Source organism: Gallus gallus, chromosome 15, assembly GCF_016699485.2.
Source record: "Gallus gallus isolate bGalGal1 chromosome 15, bGalGal1.mat.broiler.GRCg7b, whole genome shotgun sequence".
In the NCBI taxonomy this organism is placed as follows: Eukaryota; Metazoa; Chordata; class Aves; order Galliformes; family Phasianidae; genus Gallus; species Gallus gallus.
The window spans coordinates 7,773,580-7,792,211 of record NC_052546.1 but is presented as its reverse complement, the minus strand read 5'-3'; the positions used below and the strand labels follow the sequence as shown (position 1 = coordinate 7,792,211).

At 42.3% G+C, this 18,632-nt stretch overlaps 1 protein-coding gene across 1 annotated transcript in view; it reads right to left on the bottom strand.

The window, feature by feature from the left end:
• Window positions 1-18,632, bottom strand: part of ZNRF3 (zinc and ring finger 3) — a 73,860-nt gene that overhangs the window by 14,355 nt on the left and 40,873 nt on the right. Inside the window, exon 2 of the mRNA XM_015275473.4 lies at window positions 14,859-14,984. Coding sequence (XP_015130959.4) covers window positions 14,859-14,984 — 126 coding nt within the window. The remainder of the gene's footprint in view (window positions 1-14,858; window positions 14,985-18,632) is intronic.

The window sequence follows — 18,632 nt, the reverse complement described above, 5'->3', positions numbered from 1 at the left end:
TGCACAATAGAGACAAGCCATCCAGTGTCATATTTGACAAACACAACCTTCTTTCACGGTCTGAAATGCACGGGGATGAAGAAGGTTCTTGATGTGCTGCTCAAAGGGTGGCTCTCATCCAACATGAGCCGTAACCCATCCCCAGCTTAGTGCAGATGGGCCAAAGAGAAGACAGAGCCACAACCAGCGCCCTCAGTGGATGCAGATAAGAGACTGGTCATACAGAAGCACAATTAGAGGGGAAGAACAAATCTTTAAAGTTGTGTGAAGGGCAAAAGAACAGGAAGAAGTCCATGCACAGCATGATAACATTGTGGTTATACAGGTGAAGGAAAACACCTGATGAGGCCTGATATGTTTAAAGTTTATCTAAGCAATCTGGAGAACAAAGGTAGCAAAGGATGTGTAGAGAATTTCAGTCCATAACTGCTATGAAAAGATTGCAGCAACGTATTGTAAGCAAACAGTGTAAGCAGTACTCCAACATAGAACCATTGATCTGTTTGGGTTGGAAAGGACCTCAAAGATCATCCAGTTCCAACCCACTGCTGTGGGCAGACACCTCCCACCAGATCAGGCTGTCCAAAGCCCCACGCAGCCCAGCCTTGGATGAGACATCCACAGCTCCTCTGGGCAGCCTGCTCCAGAATATCATCTTTATTAGAAGAACTTCATCCTAATATCTAATCTAAATCTACTCTTTTAGCTTACAGCTCTTATCCCTTGTCCTATCACTACAGTCCCTCATAGAGTCTCTCTAGCTTTGGTTACAATGAGGTCTCCCTGGAGCCTTCACATCTCCAGGCTGAACCCCAGCTCCCTCAGCCTTTCATCACAGGAGAGGTAATTCAGCCCTCTGATCTGTTCTGTGTCCCATATACTGATTTTACCTATATACAGATACAGAATCCATTTCAATATTTTCTACATTGGTTTCAAGTGTTGCGACTTCTTTGCCCTGAAAACACACACAAAAAAATCCCTTAAAAGTGCATAAATATCTCTACTCATCTTGATTAGAGTAGCTAATATAATTTTATTAGCATTAATCCTATTTAAGTTTTCTATTTTCCAATCTTGACAGCAGTTTCTACTGGATTATTTTGCTTTGTGTGTGACATAGAACACAACAGGTTAAAAATGCCTTAAGTATATTTCAGTTAATCATAAACCAGGCACGGAACAATCAAGCAAGGCTGTTGAGTTTTCCCCTCAGAAAGTCAAGAAAGAAAACAAGCTGTTAAAATCGACTGTGTTTTGTGCATTAGGAATACCACAAAATGAAGCATAGTGGTTAGGTAATGTGGATAGGCTGAAAATAAAACGTCCAACAAGGAAGACAAAGACCTGGGGGTTCTATTAAACAAAGGTCAGTTCTGCATTAGAATTCATTCAAACATAAGGCAGACTTTTCACCCCCCTCCCCATAATTGAATGTTGGGTGCAGGTGATTCTAAAGCAACTAAAATCAGAACTACAGAACCACCTTTGAATTTGCCTTTCCTCAATCCCTTAAACATCACCAGCCTCTCACTTCATGAAGCTTCTTCTGCTAAAAGACATGTGGAAACAGAAGGATGCAGTGTGTTTATTATACATTTTACAGGCTTTTTGTTTTTACTGCAAACGTCATATAGGATTCATCTGTGTTTCTGTAGCATTTTAATTTGCATGGAGATCTATCAACAAAAATACACTTTTAAAGCTAACTTCCTAGATAAAAGTGACAAACTGATGGAAGGAAAGGATGCTTCAGAAGTATCTGCTGCCTGTATGAAGCCACAGACATAAGTTGCTGCTAGCACCTCGGCCTCACAAATACTCTTACATTAAGAACTATGTACCTGTCTTCCTAGATGAGCCTCTTCAGATCCAAAATGATGAGTTCGGTTCTAGAACTCAGTGCACCGTAAGTACAAACTATTAGTGATAGCTATACTATGTGGTATGCGAAGGAGGTCATTCTCTTGGTGAAAAAAATGCTGAAGAGGGAAGGATTTGGCAATGGTTTAATTTGGCAATGGTTTAGGTGGTAGCTACAGTACAAATGCCAGTAAACTGCTTTTAGCAAACCACCCAACTGTTCCAACAAGTACCCGGTATGCACTATTAGCTGGGCCTTATTGCATATTGTATGACTGGGGCTTTCTTCTTTTCCTTCTGGTTTTCAAATATATCTCCTTTTGGGGGGGCAGAAAATATGATGATACATTTGCTCCAAGTAAATAGAGTCGTCAAGAGAATTGGTTTATACATCCTCATTGAGTTGATAACTGAGCCAGCCTAACCAAACGTGCACTTCTTCTGTCAGCTTTTGAGGTTCCCCCCACCCCTTTTTCCTCTATGAACTAGGATTTATTGAACTTGGAGCGTATCTTCCACTTTAAGCCAGCCCATCAAACCCAATATTCCATGTCAGAACTCTCCAGACTGTGGACTCAGCGGTCATTAATCTGCCAGAAGAGTGAGATTACACAAACTGCATGAGGTTGAATCCCTTTGTAGCTGATTCTATCATCAGCTGTCTTTGGTCCTCTGAAGATGTCAGCCAGCCTCTCACACAGAGCATTGCTAACACGTAATCAGCACTCAGCAGCAACCCATTTGCCTGTGCCATGACTCCAAGGAACACGATTTTTGATGAGAAGGTGCACTGTCTTGATTTATTCCTCTGGAGTGGTCAAGGATTTCAGCAGTTTTGTCTGCAAGAGATGCAGTTTTCATCTTGCAGCCTTAAGAACTCTATCATAAAATGAGCAGGAGGCACGAACTGCATGCCTCATTGTACAGACAGCAGCTATAAGCATACTGAAAAAGCAGAGACTTGAAAACATGGACTTAACATCTGATTTTTGGTGATAGGAATGGCATCACTTAAAGCTAGGCAATCAGGCCCATTTTACTCGAGAAGCATGGAACATCAGCCACCAGCAAAGAAACATTCTGCCACAACAGACTGCTGTACTCTGCTTATCACTGCCAATCTTGCACAAACCCCACAGCGTTACGTCAAATATACTTTTCAAAGACATCAAACTCCCAAACCTCTTTTTCCTCTCAGAGCTACAGAGAATGCAGACTAATAACACCAATAACAACAGTGCAGGTCATCCCTCATATCCGTCCTACACTATCAGGCTCTGACATTCACCAAGAGCACCTTGCCCCTTGAGCCAGTTAGAAAGCCAGGCCACTGGAAGGAGAAAAGGAGAAAAAGTTACCAATTAACCAACTGATGCCTCAGCCCTATTCACATACAATTCCCCAGTAATGCCAGAAACACTGAGTTCAGCAAGGCACAAGCAAGATGCCATTTCAAACCTTGTTTTCAGATAAAGAAAAAGGAGCTTGCAGATTTCTGCCTCCAAGCAAAAGCAGACAGTATGAGAACAAGAGAGTAAAGCTCCAAAGCACTGCACTAACATAAAACTTCTTCCTGGCTGTAATCCTCAATTTAGCACCTCTGGTACTCTGAGATTGGTTTTATGATACGAGTATCCTATAGATACTGCAATATATGGCATTATGACAATTGCTTTCTCAAAGAAGCAACACTGAAACTGCAGAACTATATATCTATATTTAAAAATACTATCACTGTTAAAAAACACGATGTACTTCAGGTTTGAAAAGAAGACCATATACTCATATGCTATGGAATCACATTTGGCACAGGGTGCACAGAGAGGTGGTGGTGCCCCATCCCTGCAGACAGCCACGGTCAGGGGATGGGGCTGTGAGCACTGCTGGAGCTGTGGGTGTCCCTGTGCACTGCAGGCAGTGTGAACAGACAGCCTTTGGGGGTCCCTTCCAACCCCAACCACTCTGTGATCCCAATGTGATCCATACCACTCAGTGCTAAGTAGCTCTCAGTTAAAACTAAGAAGAAAAAAAACCCAAGAGCCTCTCCTATCTGGGTTAGGGAGAAATACTGCCATCAGTTCATAGCCTAGACAAAGTAAAAACCAAAACAAAACACAAACATAGCATTCATGTAGTCCTGAATACAGCCAAGCCTACTGGTTGCAAATCTTGTATGATACACTGCATTTAAGGGACTCCATTCCCCAAATCCTGCCTTTGGCCACCACAGTCCAAGTGCAGGCAAACTCTCCTTGCCATGAGAGGTCACAGTTGCAGAGAGAAGGGTGAGCACTGGAAAAGAGCATTGGAGGAGTGGAAGGTCTTGAACTGTGTAACAGCAGCTCAGCAAGAAGCATTCATGACAGCTAACCAACTGATGAATGGTTATTCAGAAATCTTGTTACATTTTATATCCCTTCAGGGCATGAGAATTCCTACAGACAAGCAACCTCCAAAACATAATAGTCACAAGATGTGTTCATTTTTGAAACTGTGTAGTAATATAAAGCAACTTTTTCTAGTTATCTACAATGCAAAGAGAGAGCAAACTAAAACTGAAATAATACAGTAAAGCACAGAATCATAGAACCATAGAATGGTTGGAGTTGGAAGGGACCCCCGAAGGCCATCTGTTCCCACTGCCCACAGTGCACGGGGACACCCACAGCTCCAGCAGTGCTCACAGCCCCATCCCCTGACCTTAGGTGTCCCCAGGGATGGGGCACCACCACCTCTCTGTGCACCCTGTGCAGTGCCTCACTGCCCTCAGCGTAAAACTTCCTTATATCCAATCTAAATCTCCCCTCTCTTAGTTTGAAAACCATTCCCCCTTGTCCTACCATAACAGACCCTGCTATAGAGCCTGTCCCTTCCTTCTTACAGCCCCTTTTGACACTGAATGGAACATGTGGTAGAGCATGGGAAGGAGCTGGAGAAGTTGTAAAAATTAAGGCAATTATTAGTCTAGATGATTACAAGTAGTTGTCCCTATAGCACAGCTGCCTCACTACAGGGAGCAGAGGGTCAGGCACTGATCTCTCTGGTGACAGTGGTGGAACACAAGGGAATAAGGATCTGCAACTCATTCAGTCTTCTGGACTCATCTTTGATGTCGAGTTGGAATTTGTAATACAGCCATTACTTTAGTAAGAACCTCACTTCTTAAAAAGTTTCTCTGTATGCCAGGTTATACCACCACCTACTAATCCAAGTTTATCAAGGTAAGCTGATGTAAATTTTGAAGACTATTAGGCAAATGTTCATACAATCACCTGAGCTTTCTGTTTCCCAGACCTGCCTTCATAGGCCCAGCATCCACACAGATCTCTAACTCCCTTCAAGCTAACATTCTGGGGGTTGAGTTATGGTTCTTGTGCTCCATGCCACATTGTTGAAGATCAGAGTACTTGCACAACTACAGTCATGTGGATACAAGCTGTCAGAACTCCCACTTGGAGCAAGTGCAACTCCCAGTCAGGTCACATCCAAGTGACTTGAATGTCACTTGAACACAACAAGGCCACAGACACAAATGACAAATGAATGACTTTTATTCTATTAACTGCTGTCTAGGAACCAAAACACTCATTATCTCATTCACCTCTACAGCTTCTAGACTACTTCCCTCTGTTTTATTTATCTTAAACTGTCTACCTATTGCATATAATCTCTTCCTATCCACAGAAGCTGAAATATGCTCTAATAGAATACCAACTTAAAATTGGAAATCAGACAACAAAAGGAAAAACTGAGCATTACGTCTCAAATTCAGAACTTTCTTCCTTTAAATCAGGAAGTTTTTGAAGTTCTTAATTCCTGCAGGAACGCCATCCAGTCTCAGTCAATTCAATAAGGAAATTCAACCTTCCCAAGTAACATGCTTTACCTTATGGTGGAAAGTTCTAAATGATTTGGAGCTGTGGTTCCTGACCCCCAGCTTTAGGTAAAATATTTAAGTAGTTTAGGAAAGAGCTGAAACTTCAGACAGATTCAACTCAGGTGACGTTAAGAGTAGAGAACTGGGAGGCTACTGCAAGTGCCTCAGGCCTAAGATATGCTGACATATCTACAGCAACCAGAACTTGAAAGGCTGAAGAGTTTTGTGCCCATCAGTATCCTATTGCTATCCTCTAACTGGAAGGCAAGACAAGATAGAATATGACTACAGCTCACCAGAAGCATTGTAAAGAAATGAAGGCAAGCGTAAGTGCAAAAAACTATGAGTGATTTGGGTCAATTTGGGTCATGTATCTGTCTTCAAGAGTAAGAATATGATGAAGAAAATCAGTGTCTTCTGCTTAGTATCATTGTCTTGTTTGGCTCATCCTCAAGTAGCTGGCCTTCATCCATAGGCTCAGCTCTACCATAAACAAGGATATTTCAGAGATAACACAATCATCATGTGAGGTGGTAGAACAGTAGATCCAAGTCCCATCAGGGAGAGAAAACAGAGAGAGAAGCAGCAGTGCTCTTTGTGTTACTACATAGCCACATACAGTCTGTGCAAGTACAGTCAGACAGATCTCATAGAAGCCAAGGTGAGCTGCCAAGCAGCAAAAGTATTTTCACTTCTACACCTATAGAGTCAAAATGCTGCAGCACATTCCCCTGGAGCTTCTGTCACCTCTGTTGAGGAAGAGAATCTGCATCCACCGGTACAGAATAAGCATGCAACTTTAGTCCCTGAAAGAACAAAGGCTTGTAAAACCCCCTTGGTGTCCAGTGGAATGCTGCTGGTGCCTCAGTGAGATCTTCAAACTTGTGCCTTCTTCCTCAGGAAGAGCCAGCCTGGGTAATAAGCTCAGTAGTGGAAGGATGAATGGCCCACCCCAGTACTCCAGTTTATGTAGCAACTTTTCATGGGTTAGCTAATAAAAGATGACACAGGCTGTATTTTTGATAGTGGTTCCTGGTTTAGGATTAGATTAGTTTCAAGGTCCCAAACTGTGGTGGGCCCTTGTTGTTAGTTTGTTACTTCTTACAAAAAAGAAAAAAGAAGGAATAAAAAAGGTAGAGGATTCTTATTACAAAGGGAAACTGGAAACTTCTCTCCACACAAGCAGCGACATGGCTGTATTGCTGAGGCCTCAGGGTAAGGATTAAAGAAAAACAAAATAGAAACCCTTCCATCTCTAATTAGGGTCTTCATTTGCCAAAGAGCCATTCCACAGCGGGAGGAATTACATTCAGGCCGTTGCTTGGATAACGTCTCCCAGCAGGTTGGCTCCTCAGAGCAGCCTACTCTGAGCCAACAATTTCTGGTTACTTGGAGGCAAGCAGCCTGCATATTGTTTTAACTGGCCTGGCTTTTGCAGCCAGTTTTGCTGAAAAACAATCTTCTATTCAGAATGCAGAGATAAAAGCTCCACTCGGTTTGAATTTGTCCCCAGTTTCTTTCTCCCTTTCTTTTTTTAAACATGGGAATTATAGGTTCTGGAGTTTGCATTATTTCTCTTGTAGACATCAGTGTTTTTCTCCCTCTGGCCACTTGATTCTTTGCCAGTGAAGGCTGCTGTCTGGAGTCCAGCCATTCATCAGCCCCTACCTCATCATTAACACTGTGGTGCTGGCGGTCACAGCCCATTGCTGGCGACAGGAAATCCTAACTTGCAAGAGGTTAACCACAGCCCATAAACAGCCAGCCTGGCTCATTAGTCCCTTACAGTCAGCTGAAGGGTCCAGACCCTCTGGGAGTTTTGACACCGTTGATGGACTCAGGAGTCTATGCATTCTGTGCCCGTAGCAAAGCAGCTCCACTTCCTCCTCCCTTACAAAGTTTGCTACTCAGATCCTCTGCCTAAGGTCTGTCTTTTTTTCCTATCCAGAGCCGACCAAGTATTTGAGTACTTTGAAAAACTGAATGTCTGTGATGCATTGTCTGGGCTTACCAATTTAAACACTGATAGGCCACAACTGAGACACCAATGCAGTAGAATATATACTAGCTTTTGATGTTTTTAATAGATTTAGACAGTTTCATACCCACTGTGAGCACATCTAAAGCAATGGCTATGCAGAAGTTGCTAATATATGCCTAATCATCTAAAGAACTCACTTCACAAATATGCCCAGTTCTGATCTCCAAGAAATAACTCACCAGAACTGCAAATGGCCTCAGTGCTCCCTACATTGACCAAAAAGCCCCTTTCATACTTAATGTTTTGAGTGTGCAGCATGAATTGATACTTGACCTGTAAGGAGTTGATTCCTTGAACTTGGTATAAACATCAAATTGTCTTGCCATTCAACCAGTCACCTCTATGTAATACCCACCTGGCAATCACAGAGACACATTTAGTGGAGAGAAATTGGAGAGAAATAGCTTCTGGAAAGTTATCCCAGAAACAGGATGTGAAGCATGTTTTGTTAGACCAACCTTTTCTCCTTCCTCCCTTTCAATCTTGTGAAAACTTCTGCAAAACATCCCCTCTTTCTATATGCAATTTCTTTATTACCACTGCTTATTACATCTGCCTATCTTCTACTCTGAATATCAGAGTCTCTCTGATGCAGTTCTGGTTACATTCCCCAGTTCTCCAATTCCTTACAAAGCCTCCTGTCCCTTATGCACTGAAATTAGGCACGTCACTCATCTATGAAGTCCTACAGAATTCCATTCCCTGCCTCCATGTCTGCTCCCTATTTTCTTCACTTTCCAATTCATTTATCTGATTCTGCTTGCCAGCCTTTTGTGCTTATCTCTGCTCCAACACAGCTGCACCTGAATGATCACTCACTTTCCTGCTTCAAGCTCTATTTTTGTAGCTCTTCCAATGCATGTGCAACTGTGTTCCTCACTATTCCATCAGTAGATTCTGCATGTAAATCAGCACAAAGTCTCTCTCAGTGTTTGAGAGGCTCACAAAGTGTGTAGAATCAGAGGATCCAAGTTCTCAAAACATAGAACATTTACACATTATTTATACTGTTCCTTAGTTTTTACTTGGTCCTTACTCAGCCTGAATTTCCATTAATTTCACTGAGATCTGACTGAGCAGAGACTCCACTAACACATGTTGTGCAACAACAGCTGCTTCTTTAGCTGAGGATAAAAGCAGCTGTGTTCCAGTTGGTTGGAGAGGAGCAAGGATGGTGGTGAGGACTGCTGAGGACTCCACTCTAGAAGTGGACACTTATGTCAAGTAATCAATCCAGCAACAGCAAACCTAAAGAGTGCCCAGAGGGGGAAAGCATCAGAGCGCCTTTCTTCATGAATAGCTGTTGCTTTTCATAACAGTGTGCAGTGAACATGAAAAGGAAGCTAGTAAAATAATGCAATAACAGATTACTGGCTAATGGAAACAGCCACTTCCCAGAACCAAAGATTGACAGATCTCCTTCATAACTGCATGACCTGTCCCAGCCCTCATTCGCCCACTGCTCAGTGGGAGCCCTTCTTTGGCCGAACTCTTCTTTCCCTCTACATCTTTCACCATATGATCCATACACAACACAAACCTTCCCACTGTATCAAAAACTTCACTGCCTTGCTTGTCAGTTCTCCTACCCATTCTCAATTTTTCCCTTTCTTTCTTAAAACCACGGCTGAAATTAAGGTGCAAAGCACTGATGAGGCAGTTTGAAGAGGAGAAACATCAGAAACTTGTGAAACTCAAGACTTCAGCTGTAGTGATGAGACTGCTGCTTCATGCCGAGTCCCCATTTTTGCTTCTACACGTTCCTTCATGCTCTCTGCTGCCAAACACGCCTACATGCAATATTTTTTCCTTTTTCTTTCCAATTCAAATTCCTTTTTTAGTCTGTTAAAATAGGCTCGGTGTTAAGAATGTGGTCTGCGGAGGATGGAAGGCAAGGCAAGGAGAGTAACAGAAATGCCCTGAGCTTTTGTCAAGTGTGTTTTGCTTTAAAGTGATTTTTCTTACTCAAAAACACACATTTGTCCCTATTGGGAAGATTAAGAGGATCACTTCTGTATCTGTCATTATGAACGTTTCAAGTCTTCCTGAATATATTATGTTATATTATATGCTAGAATGCCAGGGATCTTTGTCCAGATGCTGTTGAGTTCTCATCACACTGCTAGCATTGGAGACAAGAATGTCAGAAGATGAATGACAAATTATTTGCACAAATAACAGCATCACTTCAAATACGACTGCAGAAAAATGTTTTGTGGTTGCTTAAAATGGATATTAACTTTTCAGGTGTCCTGAGTGTTATAAGCAGGTTGCTGCAAAAGTAATGCCTCCTATTTATTGCCTTAGAAACTACAATAGACACAAATAGTACAGTAGAACTATTTGATCGAGTAAATTCTCAGCTGCAAAACACCTTTTCCAACACAGTCACCACCATTAGCTCTGTGTGTTTTCACCAGCAATGAACATGAGCCTGCATGTCTCACTTGTAAACATCTGCATGGTTGTCTGGAACATGGCTGTCTTCCACACTGTTGTTGCCACAGCTGAAACGCACCACCCACCCTCCACTGTGCTCACGTCCATGGCTGGTCTCTGTAGATATTCACAAGTGTCAATGAATGTCAACGGGAGCTCAAAATAACCAACATTAAGTTTCTACTGAGGAACAACTTTCCTTAATCTATAAGCTGACATGCATTCAGACCAGCGCTGCCATCAGAAAGCACATTTGCTGTAGTTTCCTTCCTACCTCTACTGGACCCCACCCTGCCAACACAAGCCTTCATGTAGCCACACAGGCAAACTAATTGAAATAAAGGCTTAAAAGTCACCCATTCTGCTAGTTACTTCTCAGACCAAAGCTTTGCCTTACGTTTTGAGACTCTATAGATTAAGATAGATTGGCAAAGAAGAAACACAGACTGACAAATAGAAGGCAGCAATGGTCCCCAAATCATGGAATAGCTACCAGAGTGTCAGCTGCTTCAAAGGATGCAAGTTCTCCTGAAGTGATGGTATCTTCCACTGCAGACACACAGGGACCATCACGGGCAGCATGACATCACTGGAGCTAATTGCCATTACCAGTTAAAAATATCTGAACAAGCAAAGTTTGGGAAACTTTAATCAATAGCTACAAACATGTCTAATTTCAAATCTTAATCTACACACATTTCTGCAATTTCGCTGAATCCATTTATATAAGAAATTACCCAAATTTGATATCCAAGTTTGATAAAATTATCGAGCCATTATTACACAGAAGCAAAAGGTAAGCTTATATAATCCTAATTTACACATAACTGTATGCTTAATTTAGGCTATGAGTATCAAGATACAAGTTATTTCATTTAATTTGCCTTCCTTCATTTCATTTGCTCCAAATGAAAAGGATCAAAACCACCTTTTAAAGTGAAGATACTGCTAATCCTTTCAAAATGAACATGATAATTCAGTTCTTCTTACATGAAAACTAAAATCAATGTGAGCCTTCCTTTTTCTTTTGGAAATAGATTTGCAGAAGAAAGTAACTTAACAAGGAAAATGATGTATAAAGTGTGTGATAGAGTTACTCTATGCACTTAGAGCACAACCCACCCTATCTGGGATTGCCTCATCCAAGAAGGGACTCTCATTCAGTTAGGATTCATTCAAGTCATAGTTCACACAACAAAAGCAAGATGGAAAGAAATCAAACCAACTGCACTTCTCAAGCTTGATTTTCTGCAACTAACCCTTACTGCTCCAAAAAAGGTCTGTTTCCAGAAGGACACTTCTTTGGAGGCATTTTGACAGGTGTCAGGAAGGACATGTATCAGCTGATTACTTTGCTCATCCAGGCACATTGATTTAATCAGCACATGTTAGAGCATTTTTGACTCCCATAAAAATATGACCTGCAGATGCACTGCAGAGTCTTCCCTTCCTCCTCCCCAAGACTTACACCAAAAGCTTCACTAAGGAACATCATTGTTAGGACAGGGAATAAGTACGACCGCATGTCAACAAGACAAGCATGCATGCTCCCATAGTTAGTGCAGGAGTGCCTGAGCTCACAGTGAGGTGTACAGTACTCTTGGATAGAAGTATTGCCCAAGTTATAGAAGCCAGGCAATTAGTTTATGCACATTCACAAAGTGAGAACAACACTCCCCACAGGTCCACTTGCTGTGGTTCCTCAAGCCTGAGATCACTGTTCAGGAACTAACTGACCAACACAGCCCTGTGATTCCACATTTGATTACCTTACAAGAATCTATAAATTTAAGCTAACTACTGGACAAAAAAAGGTCAGGAAACACAATTAGATGGTTTAACACAGACTGAACTCATGAGGATTTCAGCCCCAACCTAAGGAGTGCATTCATAATCATGATGTGGCAAAACAAGAGATTCTTCTGATTGTTTACAAATACATTGACACAAACCACCTCTTAAAACAGAGGTAAGTGAATGGACATTGGGGGAACTGTTAGGAATTTCCTTCTATTACAGATTCCTTTGATCTGAAGAAAACAGGAAGCTGTAGTAGTGGGGACATCCTCTCTTTGTTAGCTTCTACTCAGATGCACATCCTCAATTACACATATCCTATTAATGTAGAAGAGTCCCTTCAGAAGGCCCTGGAAGAGAAATAAGAAACAAAATCCCTCTCTGGGGACCTTCAAGCCTGCAGAAGAGGGAAGAGTTTTCAGAGTGTCCACTCTGTACTGAAGCAAAGAAGCAGTGGCACTGCTAGGTTGTATTTCAGCATCTTGACCCAAAAGTAAAAGGGAGGGGGAGACGAAGGGACTGCAGATCAGCCTGAACAAGACACAGGTAGTGTCACCCCAGCACAGTGGATGCAAACACTACAAATACTTGGTGGACAATGTTGCTTTTCCCCTTCCTCCGGAGTAAAGCTATGCTGCTGGAGCATGAGTGCAAGGCAGGCAGAGGGGAAGGAGTCCCATTGTGCTGTCTGCAGAGAAGATAGGAATTCTAGGAGGGGAAAGGTTTCCTTTGAAGCACATGGCACGAAGAGCTTCCCAGTGACCATGGCAACAGGCTCAGTGGGTTCCCAGCCTGAGAACCAGTTACTACAGCCATGCCTGAAAAACAAAAAGTCTGAAAGAAGGAAAGAGAGGGGGAGGTGGGGTTGGGGTGGGGGAGAGGGACTTGGAGCAGAATTAGCCTGGCAGAAACTGAGCGGCTCCCTGGTAGGCAAATCCAGCCAATAATGCTTGCTGGGTTCACGGGGTTTCCTTTTCATTTCCAATGCTTTCTTCTTCCTCTGTCACTCCCCTCCCAGCCCTATTCAGGAGCTCATGAGATCAGTAAAACCCAGGCCTTTGCTTCGCCTGCATGCAGCATTGCCTCAAACAGGGCTGCACTGTGATCAAAGGCAGCGCTAAATCACGGCTGCCACACACACCTCTTCCCCCATCAGAGCCCAGTTTTCACAGGCACTCTAGCAGAAGATAATTTCCCCCCCCAAAAAAAAACCTCTTGTGCTTTCATTACAACACACATCTGACAAAGAAGGATGAACAATTCAAAAATCTATACGGAAATGGACACATTAAATTCTGTACATCTACCGATCCCATTTAGCAGATGGATAAACTCAGGCAGAGCTAATAAGAAACACAGGCCAGGGTCTTACTAACAACCACCACTATTAAAAAAACCAACAATAGGAAATGCATCTTTGCACCAGATCTGTGCGCCATGGAATTTAGCATGCAGACAGCTTTCAAGTATCTCTACATCCTACTTCACAGTACTCCAAGCTTCCCAGAGGATCTTACATCAGTTTTTCTTTTGCTACTCAACTTAAATTCATTATTTGTTCCTTCACACATGCATGCATTTTACAATACAAACACACGCAATAACCTCTTTACTTCTACTACCAGCTTGCTCAGTACAAAGCTTCACCAGTATCAGTGACATGAGTTTGAATCTGCTCCCTTAAAACAGGAATTTCACTGAAACAAAAACAGTACTCCAAGTTGAGCAAAAAAAAAAAAGTGCTGTGCTGAAACTCAACTGAAACTACAATCACATCTTAAGGGAGATGTTTGCACCATTAGCTAAACCTGCAGTAAGTTTTAGACAAGCAGTTTCCCATTTCCCTTGAAATGTATTTCTTGTTCCATTTGTTTCTAAAGCAAACTTCCACAAGTTTTACCTAACAAGTGTCAATTCGGGATTATCTTCTGTCTGTTACACATTTTCACTATTAACCTCAAATTACCAATACCACCCTACTGAAGTCCCCAAAACTGAGCCAAATAGTCTCTGGGGTTCAGACTGGAATCCATATGTGCTTTCAACTACCAACTTACTGGAAGAAAGTGTGCCCTATGCTCTTTCATGCACTTCCAATTACTCCAGACTTTGAACATCAAAATATAATATAGCCTGAGTCCTCAGAAACTCCAATCTGACAAAAGACAACACCTTAAAAACGAGAGTAGAAAGCTATCTGGTAGCAGCAATGCTATCTCCCTGACTTTACCCCATAAAACAAAGGGCAGTGATTTTCAAGGAATTTTGATTCCAGAGGCCCAAAGATTCTAAAGGGAGATTACAGAGATGAAAATTTGCATTTCTGATTGGGATGCTCACATTCATTTGTTAGTAGCAATACCTCTCCTCAATTACAGTAAAGAAGTCTCCTGAAGGGTTGAGGATTCCCCTTCCCAGAAAAAAAATTAAGTTAGTATGCCTTCTGAGAAAGCTGTACTTAAGGACAAACAGTAAGCAGCTTTCATTTTAACTACCTTTGATAATAGCTTGATAAGCTTTATTTGATTGAGCCAGCATCACACTGGCCATTCACTCCGCTTCTACTCAAATACCACTACTGCTAGTTTTGGCAGGGCTTCATTAGGTTCCTATATGCACAAAAAAGGACATGCTCATTTTGCCATCACCACCTCCTTAACTGAAAGAGGACATTATCTTTCCCTAAGCCACCCAGTGCAGAAACAGGCAAAATGGGAATACTTTAGTAGTGCATGAAGGTCTCGTTTTATTCCATGTTGATTTTTCTAAGAAACTAACCCTTCCAAGGCACAGTTAAAAGCAGTATTTACCCCAAACTATTCAATCCATATAGCCCCTTACCTTTCCTAAAACAGTGAGGCATGGCTTTGGTTCCAGCTCAGGCTGTTCCAGCTTCACCACTCCTACCCAGCCGTATTCATACAGGTCTTCCTCATCATTGCTATTACACAGTCCGAGTGGATGCATCTGAAACAGAATCAGTAAGAAACCATCAGAATAACAGTGTAATTCAGAGAACACATGCAGATTGCTTTTGCATACTTCAGTTTATAACAAATGTTTATTAAAGTAGACCAGAAAGACCAAAATAAGGCTGCAATTATGAAAAATTCCATGCTTTCTGAAGCATGCCATCAGTTCAAAATCCTGGAACATCATATGGGGTCACCATCACCTTGCTTATGAAAAATCATTTAAGGCCTACAATTAAATGTAATCGTAAGTCCTCACCTAAGATATAAAATAAAGGTTCCACTTCAGCTTGTCCTTGCAAACTGACAAAAATATTAACTGTTCTGCAGAAGCACTCAAAAGCTTCACAAGACAGATTGAGAACCAATGTTTGAAATGCATTAACTTTCTTGCTTTAATACTTGCACAGTATTAACTGTCATCCTTTGGAGCAGGCCTATCATAGTTCAAAGTAAGATAAGCAGCTCTCTATTTTGGAATAGATTTTGGAATTTTGGAATTTTCCTGAACTGAAATGAGAGAGGCATCATGAAGTGATGAAATCCAGTCTCCTTTTTGGCAGTTATGTTGCCTGGTGTAGGAAACAAGAAATACTTCAGATGCTCTCTTCCTCCTCCCCCTAGCTCTAAGTAGTTCTTCTAGTTCTATTATGACAAGGAGCTAACTATGCACCACTATTTTATACCTCCTTTATCTGCTCCAAGTTTGATGTCCTTTATTAGCATAACTTTGTGCACGAACTAGGCTATGGAACATCAAACTTGCCATGCTATTTCACATGATCCTCTTGTTCTGCCATCTCTTCTGCTTCACCAGCTCGTCCTTTCCACGTGCATCTTTCACCTTGCAAGTGACTAAATGCAAGGACAGCTTGTGGAGCCCTGGCTTTGTGAATAACTCACACGATTACCATGAAGTACAGGAAACACAGTGATAGCACAATACAGAGGTTTTCCCATCACTCATTTTTTCAGGATTAATCACCAGGATGTCTGTATTCAGAGAAAGAAGTCTCAGCAATACAAGGCAGAGAGAAGAATCCTCCGTCCAACTCCCAGCTCGTCCTACCTCTATTCTTTGTTCTGAGTTGCTATGAGCTGTCTGCGCTCTCACAGATGAGTTCAACTCATTCTGTTTAAAGCTTGAGACAGGACCCTTCAAGTCAGCACCTGATGGAGAAGCTGCTCAGTGCTGATAAAAAGCAAGGAAAGAATCAGGTAGTGGGAGAGCTCTCTCCACAATTGCCAGGCACATATTCCAACACAACCAGGCCCCAAAGGAGTCCGTGGGAATCTTTAAAGTCAACAGAAAACTTGAATCCACATTAAAGCCCAAGGAAACAGAACTGCTCCTGTATCAGTCACGCTCTGAAACCATAACCCAGAACCTAACCCTAACCCCCAGGTTCCTACTTTAACATCCTTGAAATGCACTTTGGCACTTCCCATGTGTCTGAAAGGGCAGAAGTGAAAGCACTCCTCAGAGGTGCTTTTCTCCAAGGTTACGGTATCTGTATACATTGCTGGGGGTTTAAAATAACTTCAAAAAGGGCCGCACCGATTTTAAGTGGGTTACTGTTACAGAGCAGACAAACAGCAAACTGGCAGCAAAGGAGGAACGTTTTATGCTGTAACTCAATCACCTCAAAGCAGTCCTGACGATTACAAGACAGCTTTCACCCTTTGTCCCTTTTTTCCTCCTGAGTGCCAGGGTGAAACATTATAGTGTTACAAACCTCCTTAAGAACAGCTCCAAATCTTTCCACACGCTGCCATGAGATTACAAGGATTGGCCTTTCTTTCTTGGCCATACAAAAATACTGCCTATCCACTTTAGTCCAGAAACTGTCTTGGAGGAAGGACAAGAAGAACAGAAAATTCCTTCTGCAGCCACTTTCCTCTAGAATACTATTTCCATAACAGCTTCCAAGCTATGAGCAGACCTTCGGATTGCAGTCATAAAATGCACTCTGCAGTTATAGCCATAAAAGTCAGGTTGAGTCCAAGGAGGTTAAGAGAGCCTCATCTCCATCTTTTGCAAATCTGGAGCTTCCTCCCCTTTTAAGATAGAATGACAGTACTGTGTGACATCTCCAACAAGAATACCCCAAACTCCTGAGAACAGACTTCCTATCTAGAGGCAAAAAGCCACAGATTGCACATGATTCCAAAGACAGGAAAATATGTGCAGTACAGAACAGGAGTCCTCTGACTGCTTTCTCAATAGCCAGGAACTTACAATGCCAGCAATTGCTCAGGTATCCTACCTTGTGCATTTCACCTTCGCACACAGCTTTACCTCTGAGACGTCACAGCTACCAACTCCTTATGACTGTAGACTTCATTAAATAGAAAGTTTTTCAATCATGATATACATATTTAAAATGCAGTTTAGGAGGGGAAGGTCAAGGCATAGTAACTGAAGCAGTCATCAGCAATCTAATGTTTAAAGCACTCAGGTTAGCTACATGGTGAGAAGCCTGTGGAAAGAGCAAAACTATCCAGAACAAGGTCTGTTTTCTTGTACTCCTCTGCAGAAAGAGCCATGCCCAGAAGAAACACACACTGGAACTAACTGAAGATGAAGGACAAAAAAAATAGGGAGCAATCTGGGACACAGTAAGGTAACAACCAACCTGTTGGCTCCTGAAGCCTTATTTCTGTACACAAAGAGCAGAGCTATGCTGCAATGGAGACTGCCCCATTTGATCCCTGCCTCCAAGAAGCCATGATCCTGCAGAAGCTGAGGGAGCTAACCTTCCTGGATGACATGGACTCTAGCTTCATATCACAGAATCGTTTTGAGTTGGAAGGGATCACCTGGTCCAACTCCCCTGCAATGAACAGAGACACCCACAGCTCCATCAGGTGCTCGGAGCCCCATCCAGCCTGACCTTTGGTGTCTCCAGGGATGGGGTATCCACCACCTCTCTGGGCAACCTGCTCACCCCTAAAGGAATAGGGAGACCTCCAAAGAGGGACTCATCTCCTTCTGATTTACCACTCACCACATTCACTGTCTCTATGGTTCTGCAGGATAGAACTGCTGGTCTCTTTCTCCTGTTGCATGAAAAAAATTGGTTGACAGCTTCCAAAATCAGGAAGGATGGCCACTCCAATAGCATAACTTTGTGAACCTCCTGCTTTCCAACCAGAAAAGAACAGACAGGCTATCCACCCATCCAGAAGAGATACTTCAACAGGTATATGTTGTCCAAAAACCAGAAAAGAATTTGGAAAAAGTTCTTTGCTGATCTGGTGAAGCAAGATGACTGAGACACTGCAGATATTCAGAAGGCCTGGCAGAGTCCCACGTGCTTACAGCAGCCTTAAAGAAAACATGCATGACAACTCTAGCTAGTATTGGCTGAAGTATGTGTCATGCAGAAGATACCAAGCACGAAGACTGAAGCTCAGAAACTGAATTTTAGAACATGCAGTAAGACAACCAGAAACAACAGTATGTGTCTGAAAGGTTGCACAAGACAAAACTGAATGAGGAGTATGAAGCTGGGCTGGAAAAAAATACACTAAGAATGAGGTATCTCTCAGGTCTCAGAGTTCCAAGATTTTCTAGCAAATTTGACTTTTACACAGCATTTATTGGTCACTGTATTGCATTCTGAAATGCCTTGATGAACAC